Here is a 12308-nt window from a genome sequence, read left to right as displayed (position 1 = left end):
GGCGAATGCATTTTATTTAGCTCATCAAAGAGGTGTTTGCTGGCCAGGGCTTGATAATGTATCGTACAGTGAATCAGGAGACATTGGGGAGTCTTTTCATTCAAACACTTATTTTTTTCCCATGATTGAAGCATCTCAATATGTGCAGCATGTGACTAAATGATTAGAGGGAATTTTTTTTCCTAGTGAAGTATGTGTCAATTGCGTGGAAAATATCTTCTCTGCATGTTGTTTTTGACCAATTAGTAGACAAAAGAATGCCCTATTTCAGCATCTTTAATGTAATGCACATATACCTTTTTTGACATGACACTTTAAGAAAATGACTTCTCTTTTTTATATACACTATAATTAAAATATTCGAATTATTTATTGTGCTGTTTCAATTAATAATAAAAGAAAGCATTTCTTACTCTTGTAACCCTTAAACTGAGAGTGAGTTTGGCAACCCCTCAAAAATCTTTAGCGACCCCTAGTGGGGATCCACTTATCTATAGCAAGAGCCCATTCTCTCCCTAATGAGTTGCCTCATACGATTCAAGGAAGGAGCGAGGTTACAATATCACACATTTCAGACTATAGTGTCTTTTTGCCATCATATATCTTTTATAGTTGCTTAAACACACTTTGAAAATGAACAAGATTGATTAATTGATGGGCAACCGACAGTAACATGTATGTGTTGCTGCACCTTTCAGGAGATGACCAGCTGTCCTCCTCTGTGTCTGTGCTCATCTCAATCCTGGATGTCAATGACAATGTGCCTACCCTATCACAAGACTATCAGCCCTATGTGTGTGAGGACACACAGGCAGGAGAGGTAACACACACACATGCTTTTTTCATAATCGGTCCTTACATTATAGAGCTTTTTCTGTCTCCTATGATAATTACTTGCTCACCCCTTTTAGTTACAATAACAGTTTAGATCAGAGAAGTAGAGAAATCACAGAAATATTAACAGCTAACAATGGCCCGATGTATTCAAAACATACAAAACAAATAGATTTACACTAACAAGTCCATATTCTGTATCTAACTGGATGATTTTTTTTTTTTTTTTTACATAAAAGCAACATTTCAACAATCCCCAGATATATACACACAATAGTCAAAGTATATCTCCTATTGGCAAGGTTCTAACTGGTTGAGTTTGAACTGTCGATGAATTCATGTACATGCACAGATCGTAATGTTCTCTGTATGTCTCACTTGAAGCTAATTGAGTTGATCAGTGCCACTGATGCAGATGATCCTGTAGATGGCCATCATTTCTATTTCTCCATGATCCCAGACAAACACATCAATCCCAACTTCACCATCAGAGACAACCAAGGTATGTCACAACATTAGCTTTCTACGTTTAGAATGGCCACTTTCACACATCTTACACCTGCGGCACAAACAGTGCCTTTTGCTGTCTATATTGGTGAAACGCTTTTCCAAGGAAGATGAAATAAAACAAGACTAATTAAATAACTCAGAATAGTAAAACAAACAATGATCCATTAATACAAAACTTTGTGCTGTGACACAAATAATACCGGAGAACGAGTGATACAAACAGAGGAACTTAAATAGACAGAAGCAAAGAACTAAATGATAAGCAGCTGTGACGATTAATCAGTGTCCATAGAAACTAATGATTAGTGGGAAACTAAGACAAAGGAGAACATGTGGCTGAAAAACTTTAGGTATAGGTATCAATTAGGTATAGAGTATTCACACAGCATATGTGATCAGTGCAGTGCTAAACACCAAACTTCAAGAAGTTTCATGCTGAACTTAGCAGAAATATGTTTGCCAAGCACAAGCAAACAAACAGCACTTTCTGTTTAGTCAGTCTGACAGAATCTAGATGATAATTTAGCAATATATAGCTACAGTTTGGGGTTTGGATTATATTACCCATAACCATTTAACTTATGGCTGTTATTTAAGATGAAAAACATAATGTAGTAACTTCGAAATCACTTTTTATTAAGGCGAGACACGGCAGGCAAAAACATTGTTTTTTTTTTTACTGGTCAATTTTGAGATTTTGGGATATTTGTCTTCAATAACATGTCTTGTTTCAGACTTGTGATGAAAAAAAGTCCGAAATACACATTTAAGTCTTTATTGTATTACACTTTGTCTGTTTGCGTCTGTAGATTTCTCATAAATTCAACAAAAGTTGGCGTTGTAAATCCTCCCGCTGCTCCGCGATCGCGGTCTGCTCCCTGTCATCACACACACCGCTGGAAAGCTCTCTCTCTCCTGTACAATGCTGTCGGATACAAATATGGTCATTTCCTTTTTATCAGCAACCAATCATGAAAGTAATAGGGCTGAATGCGCAATCTCATTGGCTGATGATAAATCTTTAAAGCCCGTTTTCTCAAAATGACTTTTCTCTCATTCTCCATGTCCGAAATCTCCACTTCAGTAGCACCTATATACACCAAACTCTCCAGTCTTGTACCTAGTTATATTATGAAGACATTTACAGAGGGATTTGTAAATATATTATTCCTAGCCTGATTTATATAACATTGTATTCCAAAAAACATGGCGAAAATATTTTTTTTTAAGGCTATTGACAGTATTTTCTGATTTACAGGATAACAAAAGTAGATATCCATAAATCCCTCTGTAATTTTCCCACATCTAATATGTGAACACATTGAAAAAATAATTTTTAACCTGGCTTTATCCAATGCTCAGATTTCGTTTTTTAAAATATATGCAAATTAGCTCATATTTAATTAGATATTGCCTAATTTGCATATTTAAACATTAAATTACAGAAAACTTGTAATACATTTTTTTCTCATCTTAATGTAGGTAATCAACTGGGAAAGTTTCATGGTGATATCTGCTAGTTAAAATTTGTACCCTATTCACCTGTAGTGTCTCGCCTTAATATGTAATAATTCTTAAAAATACTAACTTGAAGAGATATTTAAATTGAATGAAAACAACATTCATTAAATTGATCATTTAAAAATACAAATTAGAATTAATTGGTTGCCGTTTTTAAAACTGTAATGTTTATTTAACCTGGAAAATTTGTCAACATTAAGTGCAACTGAAACAATAATTTACATTGGATTAAAATAAAGCATTTTAAAATAATGAGGACTTTGCCTCCTCATTCAAAAAAAGCACTGCATGCCACTGATATACAGATCCAATGATCAAGTCTTCTGGATACTTTTTGTATAATGCACTGTATGTATATAATTGTACGGTAATCTGAAACTGTTGCAGATAACACAGCTAGCATTCTGGCACGGCGGAGCACCTTCACCCAACATGATCGCACACACTATTATCTTCCAGTGGTGATCAGAGACAGCGGTTCCCCCATTCTGTCCAGCACCACCACTCTCACCATCAGGGTGTGTGTGTGCCAGCCGACCGGTCACTGTCCATCAGCCGGTGTTGAAGCCCAAGCGCTCGCTCTGGATCTCAACATGCAGATTCTGCTGGGCCTGTCTGTTTGCCTCCTCACACTTGCAGGTGAGGCTGAATGAGAAGTGGCACTGTGCAATTATGACCATCTGATTCTTAGGGAATCTTTTAAAAGTGGTACATAGACCAGGATAGATTTCTCCAGTTCTCCATTTGAGGTCGCATTAGTACTGAATCACAAGACTCTCTTTTCTAGCAGAGCTTTTGTGTTAATGAGGGAATATTCTTCAAGCTTCAAGCAGGCAAGTATGACAGCAGTGAACAATCTAATAAGCTCTCATAATCAATATACTGATATACCAGTGTGACCTCACTAATATAATAACATTGATGCTTGATCAAGTGTCATAATGCTAATTACATACTGTACGCAAATGAGACTGCTTATATAATTTGCAGATGTGCAATATTGGGTGTAACATAATGAGCATTCTTCAAAGTCAGCCATTAAATTGACCTAATCTAGGTCTAATGAAGACTTGTGATCTTCACCATACCTAATCTAGATAAATAGTATCACCAAAAGTTTTAAAGAGCAGCAATAATAGCTGTGTTTCCACTGTCACTTCTAGCCTTGATTACCTTGAGATGTGGTCATAGACAGAGTTTATCTGACTAAAGTACCACTAAAGCTCATTTGCTATCTTGTCATATCATGCCAACTGCTAACATTAAAATTGAATACATTTAAAACTTTTTTCTCATCTCAAAATGGACTTTCAAGATGTCCTGCTTTGAAACTCTCTTGACTAATGACAGACAAAAGATGCAATGATTAAGTAGGCATTGATCCATTCATGTTGTGCTAACATATATCAATCTGATCTTGAAAGTATTTACCATCACATGCATGGATACATTTCTACAGACATGCACTGTGACAATGTAGCATTTTGTTTTGGTACACAGCCTGGTCAGTTTTCAGTTGTCACCAATGGGTTACCTTAAATCTACAATGGCATTTGTGATAAAGAAATAGGGTGCATGCCTCATTTTCCTAAAAATAAACTGAGGAATTATTTTAGCTGGCATTCCTATTATAAATATTTTAGGGATATTTATTTCAATTACATTAAAGGCACAGTATGTACGTTTCGCCACTAGAGGTTGCTTCTTCAAAACAATTAAAAGGGCGTAGCTTGATGACTTTGTGAATGAGCGTGGAATCATGGGAGGTTGCATCTTCACTTCCACAGCCAATGGAAGCAATCAGATGAGGCTCATGCGAAAGTATTAAAGTTTTATTAATGTTACTGTGGTATGAAGCAGGGCGCGGCCGAGAGTGGGATATTTTACATTGCTGTTTTTATTATAAGCCTATATGGCGCTAGCCTGGAAATCCAGACCTAAATCTGAAAGATTAATGGTCTGGCGTCGACTAATGAAAATCGGCCAGCTCGAGGGGCGGCACCAAGCATGCATTTGAAAATCTCACTGCACGCAATTGGATAACACTACGACCAATCACAACAATAAACCCCATACGCTCAGCAACCAGCGGAGCTAACTGGTAGATTAGACTCTTGCCGTAACCGGTCAGCAAAACAGCAAAAACGTCCTTCTTGCAAAGGAACGATTCGAGCGGCGTCTTCTGTTCCTGTTTTAGAGAAAAAGCCAAGTCTAACTCGTTCATTGTAGTGGCCAAAGCCGTTTCAAACAACTGGTATTCATCCATAGCCATCTTGCAATGTTTACTAATGACTTCGATGTCACAGCACCTTCGTCAACTGTTTAGCTCGCCTCTGGCCCGCCTATATCAGATAACCCGATGTGATTGGTGCAGCTCAGATCGAGGGGCATATTTAATGAGCATCGTTACTCGACACCAGAGTAACTCGCTGAGCAAATTCAACTTGTGCTCTCGCGAGAACTCTGGATTACCAGGGTAATATGGCGCAGTGGGCCAAGCATGCGCCCTTAAAATAGCATCTGAACGCGCCACTGACTTTAGATGAGGTTTCTCCTGGTCTGTGGCAGAATTGTTTTCTGAAACTGCAAAATAGCACCAGAGAACGTTTGCGCCGGAACACGCCTCCTCTTTTTGCAGAACCGCCCCTGGGAGCACAAGTTAATTCACTAATTTCCTAACTTACTGACGTGCGTCTGTCGAGGGAAAAGTCCGCTGTGCGTCGGATGCAAAATAGGAATGATACATGCGTCGGTGTACAAAGTCAATTGCGCTGGGTGCAAGATAGGGCCCATGATGTCATTTACAGGCGACGCAATGACACTGTTACACTTGTTAAAATTGCTGATTTCTCTAATGTAGTCAAGTCATTTATATAGTGCTTTTAACCTACTGTAGATTATTTCAAAGAAGCGACAGTGATAATAGGAAATTAAAGTAACATAGATTGTTTAGGCTTTACAGCAGCTCTAGAATAAAGTTATTGTCCAGCTAAAGTTAGTTTGATTGATTCAGTTTCCCGTTGCAGAGATCATTAGTTATTAACTTAGGGGCCGCTAACACGACACCGTTCTAACAGAAAACCCTTAATGCAATCCGGCTGCTCATTTGCACAAAACAGTGCTTGATGGCTCGGGAACGCAAACCATGAAACAGGATCCAAGGTACAAGCCTTGAAAAATGTATAATACAGAATTTTTTATCGCGTCCGCGTTGCCATGTGAACCGAAATTATCTCGAAAACGCTTTATCTGTAGAGAGGTAAAGGGAGGGAGGGAGGCCTTCACAGGGGAGAGCCTAGTTGACACTTCAGCACTGCATTGTCGTCGTGTCCAGGCGAAGGTCCTTCATCAGATCTGGATTCAGCCTGGATCCGGCGGACTGCAGAAAACCTCAGGATAAACAGAGAGACTAATATTAGCGTAGATGCCATTCTTCTTATGATGTAACGAGTACATCAGGATTTATGGGAAGTGTTCCCGGTTCCGGCTGACCTAATCTATGCAGCCTAACACTGAATTATTTTTTATTCAGCGTGCAGGGCAACCACCCATAGCAGCATTACAATAATCTAGTCTTGATGTCATGAACGCATGAACTAACTGTTCCGCATCAGACATTGAGAGCATATGACATAATTTAGATATATTAAAAATGCGGTTTTACAGATACTAGGCACGTGACTTTCAAATGAAAGATTGGTATCAAAGAGCACACCCAGGTTCCTAACCGACGACGAAGACTTAACAGAGCAGCCATCAAGTGTTAGACAGTATTCTAGGTTATTATATTCTAGGAATAATAATTTTTATATAATAATATAAATAAAATAAATACAATAATAATTGGATTTGTCCAATAATTAGAATCTCTGTTTTTTCCAGAATTAAGTAGTAGGAAATTACTAGTCATACAGTTTTTTATATCAGCTATGCATTCCGTTAATTTTGTGAATTGGTAAGTTTCGTCAGGGCGTGAAGAAATATAGAGCTGAGTATCATCAGCATGATAATATCTTACAAAACTTTTGTAATATCGATATTACAAAAGGTTAGAAAGCATGATGCTCACAGTGTCAGAATGGAAGTCTGTCAGTCAAGTTCCAAGCAAGACGCAATCGACAGCAACACATTATGGGAAAGATGTCTAAAATAGTCTGACGGCAGTTAAAAATTAATAGTAAATAAATGACATTTGAGTGTGCATCAAATATGCCTAACATGGAAGCTTGAATGTGTGTGTGAGACATGCTAGAACAGACTGCATTGGTTCTTGAGCACATTTGAGCTTCTTCTTTTCCATTTAATGGCGGTCGCTGGTTGGCAATCCCACAACACAACACCGGCGTGACAGCGGATGTAAAATAAAGCCTCGGGTTTAGGGTAGCCGATACCGACCAGTTAAAAAAATGCTTAATCGGCCCTGATCCTGATCCTTGAGATCGGCTTGGGATATTCCTAATTGTAATCCAGAAATGTTACATATTGTGCCTTTAATACCGTTTTTAATGTATTTGATGTTTTTATGAAGTCCTGGACCTGACCCTGGTAAGATTTTCTTAATTATATCCAGTTTAAAAAGTGTTCATTTTAAAAGTGTAGTATTTGTTTTTATTTTTCTTAGTTTTATTCTGTTCTGTACAGCACTTTGGTCAGCTTTGGTTGTTTTTAAATGTGCTTTATAAATAAATATTGTATTGTAAAACACTTCTCTTTCTGGCTTGCCCTGCAGTGCTATCCACGTTAATTCTAGCTGTGCGAAAATACAAGACATTACGGCAGGAGAAAATGGCAACACAAGAGCTGGAAACAGAAGAGTTCTCTGAGAAAATCTTGAGTTTTACAGTCCCAGAGACACAGTCCAACCAAACAGTTTGTCTTCGGCATCCGCACCGGCGAGAGCGCAAGCTCTGTCGAGAACAAGTCACCACCAGTATCCGCATGTCTCTACGTCACTCTCACCTCATAGGACCAGAAGACGGGGTCTTTCAACAGTTTATTATGGATCGTCTGGCTGAGGCAGATGAAGACCCCTACGTCCCACCCTTCGACTGTCTGCACACGTATGCGTTTGAGGGGACGGGGTCGGTCTCGGGGTCACTGAGCTCGCTGGAGTCTGAGGTCACGGGGTCACTGAGCTCGCTGGAGTCTGAGGTCACGGGGTCACCGAGCTCGCTGGAGTCTGACACATCTGACACTTGCATGAGTCAAACTCGTGATTCGGGGCCACAGCTCTTGAGGCTCTCCCCATGGCTGGGAGCAGCCGATGATGATACCTTATTCTGACCTGACGATAAAAAAATATTCTCACTGTGGCTTTTATGATCATACCTACAAATCTTGGAGTGACTGAACTGAACTTTTAGGGGACAAAACAAAGACGGATCTTGAACCCTGTTTTTCTTCTACTACTACTACTACTGAAACTCTTTGGGCATCAGAGAATGTATATTGCAGAGACCCTAAAATTGTTATGATGGTCTGATATGGAACTAATACTCATGTGTACATACACACATCCATCTTTATGTAACATAATAATAATAATTGAATTTATATTTATATCTCAATAGGAGCCCTAGCGACTGATGGTAAAGTGCTGCAGTTTTTTTTATCGCCCCCACCTCCCATGCCGGTTTGAACCCTGCTCTGAGCGGTTGCGAGTTGGACCAGCCACTAAAAAAAAAAAAAAAAAAAAAAAAAAAAAAAAATTGTACTGTCCAACACGCAGAACCTGATTTCACCAAGTGCAACATGTTCCTGGAACAACATTTCAATCAACCAATAAGATTTGAGGGACAAGTTTAAAGTTTATGTCAAGTCAAATTTAGGATTGCAACCAGGGTTAGGTGCTTCTACATCAGTGTTATTACAATAATAATAATATAATAATAATAATCACTAATTCTTCAGATAAGGGACACAACATTTTAGAAGTTAGTTTTTATTATTTAATAGTACATTAATTATAAAATGATAGATTTGTAGACAAAGGTCTCAGCTAATTAACCATGTGAGGGAACAGGTTTTTCTGCAAAAAATTTTTCACTTCATAACCTAATTACATTACTTAAAAACACATTAAAAAGCATGCTATTTTAATTTGATTTATTGGACAACAGTGTAAAGTCTTCAATTATGTAATACTGGTATTCAGTAAAGAGGCTAAGTGAAAAAATTAATTTTCTAAAAAAAAAATTGGGTTGAGGTTATTATGAACAATCCAGGTCCTAAATTCCTTAAATCTCTAACCTCCTTTTTAATATTAAACATATATAACCAATGTTCTTAGGTAAATCAGACATAATATCATGTAGTTCAGTTGATGTTTTAATATTTTAACACAATAAATGGAAATAAATAATAAAATATTTATTTCAAAATTAATAGAAACCTTCATCTGACGGTGTTAAAAACTGAGGGTGTTGACAAAGGTCCAACTGAGGGTACAACAAACGATTGACGAGACAACTAATTAAGACAACTCATTTTTATACTAATATTTAATTTAAAACAACAGTCCTTCCAGTGGTTTGTTTTTCTCCTTTTAGCTGTACAGAACATCTCATTCTGGGTCTCCGCTAGCTCACAGAACACAAGAAGCGTACGTTAGGTTGAGTATAATGTAAGCGTTATTATGAGCCGCTGTAGCAGCGACAGAAATCTTCCTGATGTGAATCCAGAGGATCTGTAGCCTGTGTTTAAACCACATCAATTACATACATTTTATTTGTGCCGACCTGCATGACTTAAGCAGTGGGAAATGCCGTCGGACATGCTACTCTCTATGAAGTCCATTAAATAAAATCATGAAACAACATTAGAATAATTCCCCATATGCTAAAATAAATAAATAAGTAATATAAAATAATATAACTATATGACGAGTTTTGTGAGCACTTGTCAACTCCATCACCATACAGGTCAACTCCATCAGACAGAAAACCTGAGAGAGTTGACAAGACTGAATATGTCCACCTTCACCACGTGTTGTACAGTGGAGCAAATTTTAGTTGTAGCTGCCTTAATAAACATACAAATGTCTAGATGTATCCCACAGCTATTTACAGAAACTGTAACACTGGGATGACGAAGTTGACGTTAAAGCTATGACTTTGAAAATATATATAAAACGTTTAGGACTATGTGTCTTATGCTGCGTTCCAGTCCACTTTTAGACACGCACTTGCGAACTTCCCTAAGCACTTCCCCTTGGGGGAATCCTTGCCGCCATTTTGAAGTGCGTTCCACTTCCTGAAGTGGACGAGTGAAGTTTATATGGACAGACCCTCGTTCCCTCGATTTAGACCGAGGGAGCGAGTCTGCTTCAAATGTACACTTCAGGCACCTATATGTCCCACAATGCTGTACGATTGTGACGTCACCACATATATCGTCTAATCACCAGCACATCAGACAACTCTATGATATATTAATTATATTTTTTTAAATTTAAAACAACCCAAACACACCTAGAAACATTTGGATGCTGCATTAAACAAATTCTTAAAGGGAAAAAAAATGTAAATAATAAATCAACTCCACAGCTGATTCCAAGTGATCAGGGGCTTAGGACGTTCCAGTTCAGCCCATTGCAGTTTCCGCCAGTAGTGGGCACTCGCAATGACGTGCATCCGAGTGAACAAGATGGAGGGAAGTTAGCGAGTGAAGGGCATGACAATTTTGGACTGGAACGCAGCACTAGTGTGAGATCCACAATGAGCAGGAAATAGAAAAGGGGTCCTCAGAGTTAAAGATGACCATGACATTGCCTGATTTATTCAGAATTATAAAAAATCCTGAAGGAGTTTACGCATAGTGAGGATACTATTGGCATTTTTGGCATTTTTTTATGGCAAATATAATCCAAGACTTACTTTTTATATTGTTTGATATATTACAGATCTCTGCCTTTCAATTTAAATGTTTGCATTTTTAAACACTTGTTTGGCTGTTTTACATTATGACCTCATGCTGAGGACAGGTTAAACTACATGTATTTTCCAAGTATAGAGCATGTATTTAAAATAATACTAACAAAATTATTTAAAGATTAAAGCAATAATGTCCTGAGTATCCAGATTTCCTTTAGATGTATCTTTTTAAATATTTTTATTTTTATGAATTTCTTTATTTTTGACATAAAGATGTCTTTTGTGTAGGACATGCGGGGTATTGAAATCCCGTTTGAATGCGCACTCGTGTTTTACTTACACTTTCGATTTCGTGATTGCACGTATTCTGTGAGTGAGGAGCAGCGGCGGCGCTGAACACGCAATAAGACATTTATCAGATGCTTAGACTGTGTTGTGCAACGAATCCTCCGCCATGGTCGTGTCAGTCATTTCGTCACTTACTCTCGTCATGTGATCAGTGAACACTGATTCTGCTGCAGTACGTATGACTCTGCAGCTTAAATACAATACAAATTAAATATACAGTGTTTTTTGGGTTTCTCAGGTAGGCCTAGGTCTAACAGTAGTTCCCTTTCGTTGTCACTCCGAGTTACGTCGGATGACGACGAATGGGGTTTCGCTTAGAAATCCTATCATCTTCGAGTATTAAAACACGAGCCAATGGCAAAGAAATGCCATGGGTCTGCGGAATTTGCATAGCGTAACTCCGCCCCACCCTGGGGGTATATAAGGAAGTCGCTGGCAACATGCAGATATGTTTTCGCTTCGGAGCCAAGTTGATGTACTTCACTCCACAGCCAAATCCTGAGTTTATCTCTTCATCTCTTCATCTCTTCGAGACGAGCCTCTCTCCAGGTGTTGGTGTGACAGCGAGTTCCAGCGAGTGCACATTCCCTGCTGATCTGTGCAGTGATTTGCCAGAGTTTGTGTGTTCTCTCCCTGGTCGCTTCAACACTCTGCGGAGAAATCTCCTTTCACAAAAGAGCATTGCACGCGGCACGTCTTTTTAAAGATGCCTCGCCCGTGCACTTCTGGTTGCGGTCTATTCGTGTCTGACTCTGATGGGCACAATCGCTGTCTTGTGTGTCTGGGTGTCGAGCACGCTAAGGCAGCGTTTGTGGATGAGTCATGTTCCCATTGCGGGAACATGCCCATCGCACGGTTGAGATCGAGACTCAATGATCTTCATGTGAGAGTCCCCTCATCCGCACCCCGATCTACTGGTCCCGAGAGGGCTGGTACTTCGGCTGGCGGCCAGGGTGATCTGAGGGTTACAGTGTGGAACAAAGCGCCGACTATTCCACGCTCCACACTTCCCTCTGTTCCCGTGCAACCCGCGAGTGTCCGCGTGGAAACCGCTGTACAGTCCTCTGACTTGCCGCGAGTTTCATTCGGCGCTCCAGAGGATGACGTGATGTCGATCGCTGCATCACAAGGTGGGCAGGAGTCCTCGGGAAGTGAGGATTCGGCTGTGCTGCCACCCTCGGGTGTCCCAGCATTGTCCGAGTCTGATCCCGAGATGACGGCCAT

At 39.2% G+C, this 12308-nt stretch overlaps 1 protein-coding gene across 1 annotated transcript in view; it reads left to right on the top strand.

Moving 5' to 3' along the window:
- cdh19 (cadherin 19, type 2) overlaps window positions 1-11472 on the top strand; it is a 50689-nt gene extending 39217 nt beyond the window's left edge. Inside the window, exons 9-12 of the mRNA XM_079863915.1 lie at window positions 699-820; window positions 1219-1336; window positions 3253-3504; window positions 7595-11472. Of these exons, the coding sequence (XP_079720041.1) occupies window positions 699-820; window positions 1219-1336; window positions 3253-3504; window positions 7595-8148 (1046 nt within the window). The 3' untranslated portion in view covers window positions 8149-11472. The remainder of the gene's footprint in view (window positions 1-698; window positions 821-1218; window positions 1337-3252; window positions 3505-7594) is intronic.
- The last annotated feature ends 836 nt before the right edge of the window (window positions 11473-12308 follow it).

The sequence above is a fragment of the Squalius cephalus genome (genome assembly GCF_949319135.1).
Source record: "Squalius cephalus genome assembly, chromosome: 25".
In the NCBI taxonomy this organism is placed as follows: domain Eukaryota; kingdom Metazoa; phylum Chordata; class Actinopteri; order Cypriniformes; family Leuciscidae; genus Squalius; species Squalius cephalus.
The sequence above is the reverse complement of the archived record's forward strand: the minus strand, read 5'-3'. Positions and strand labels throughout refer to the sequence as shown.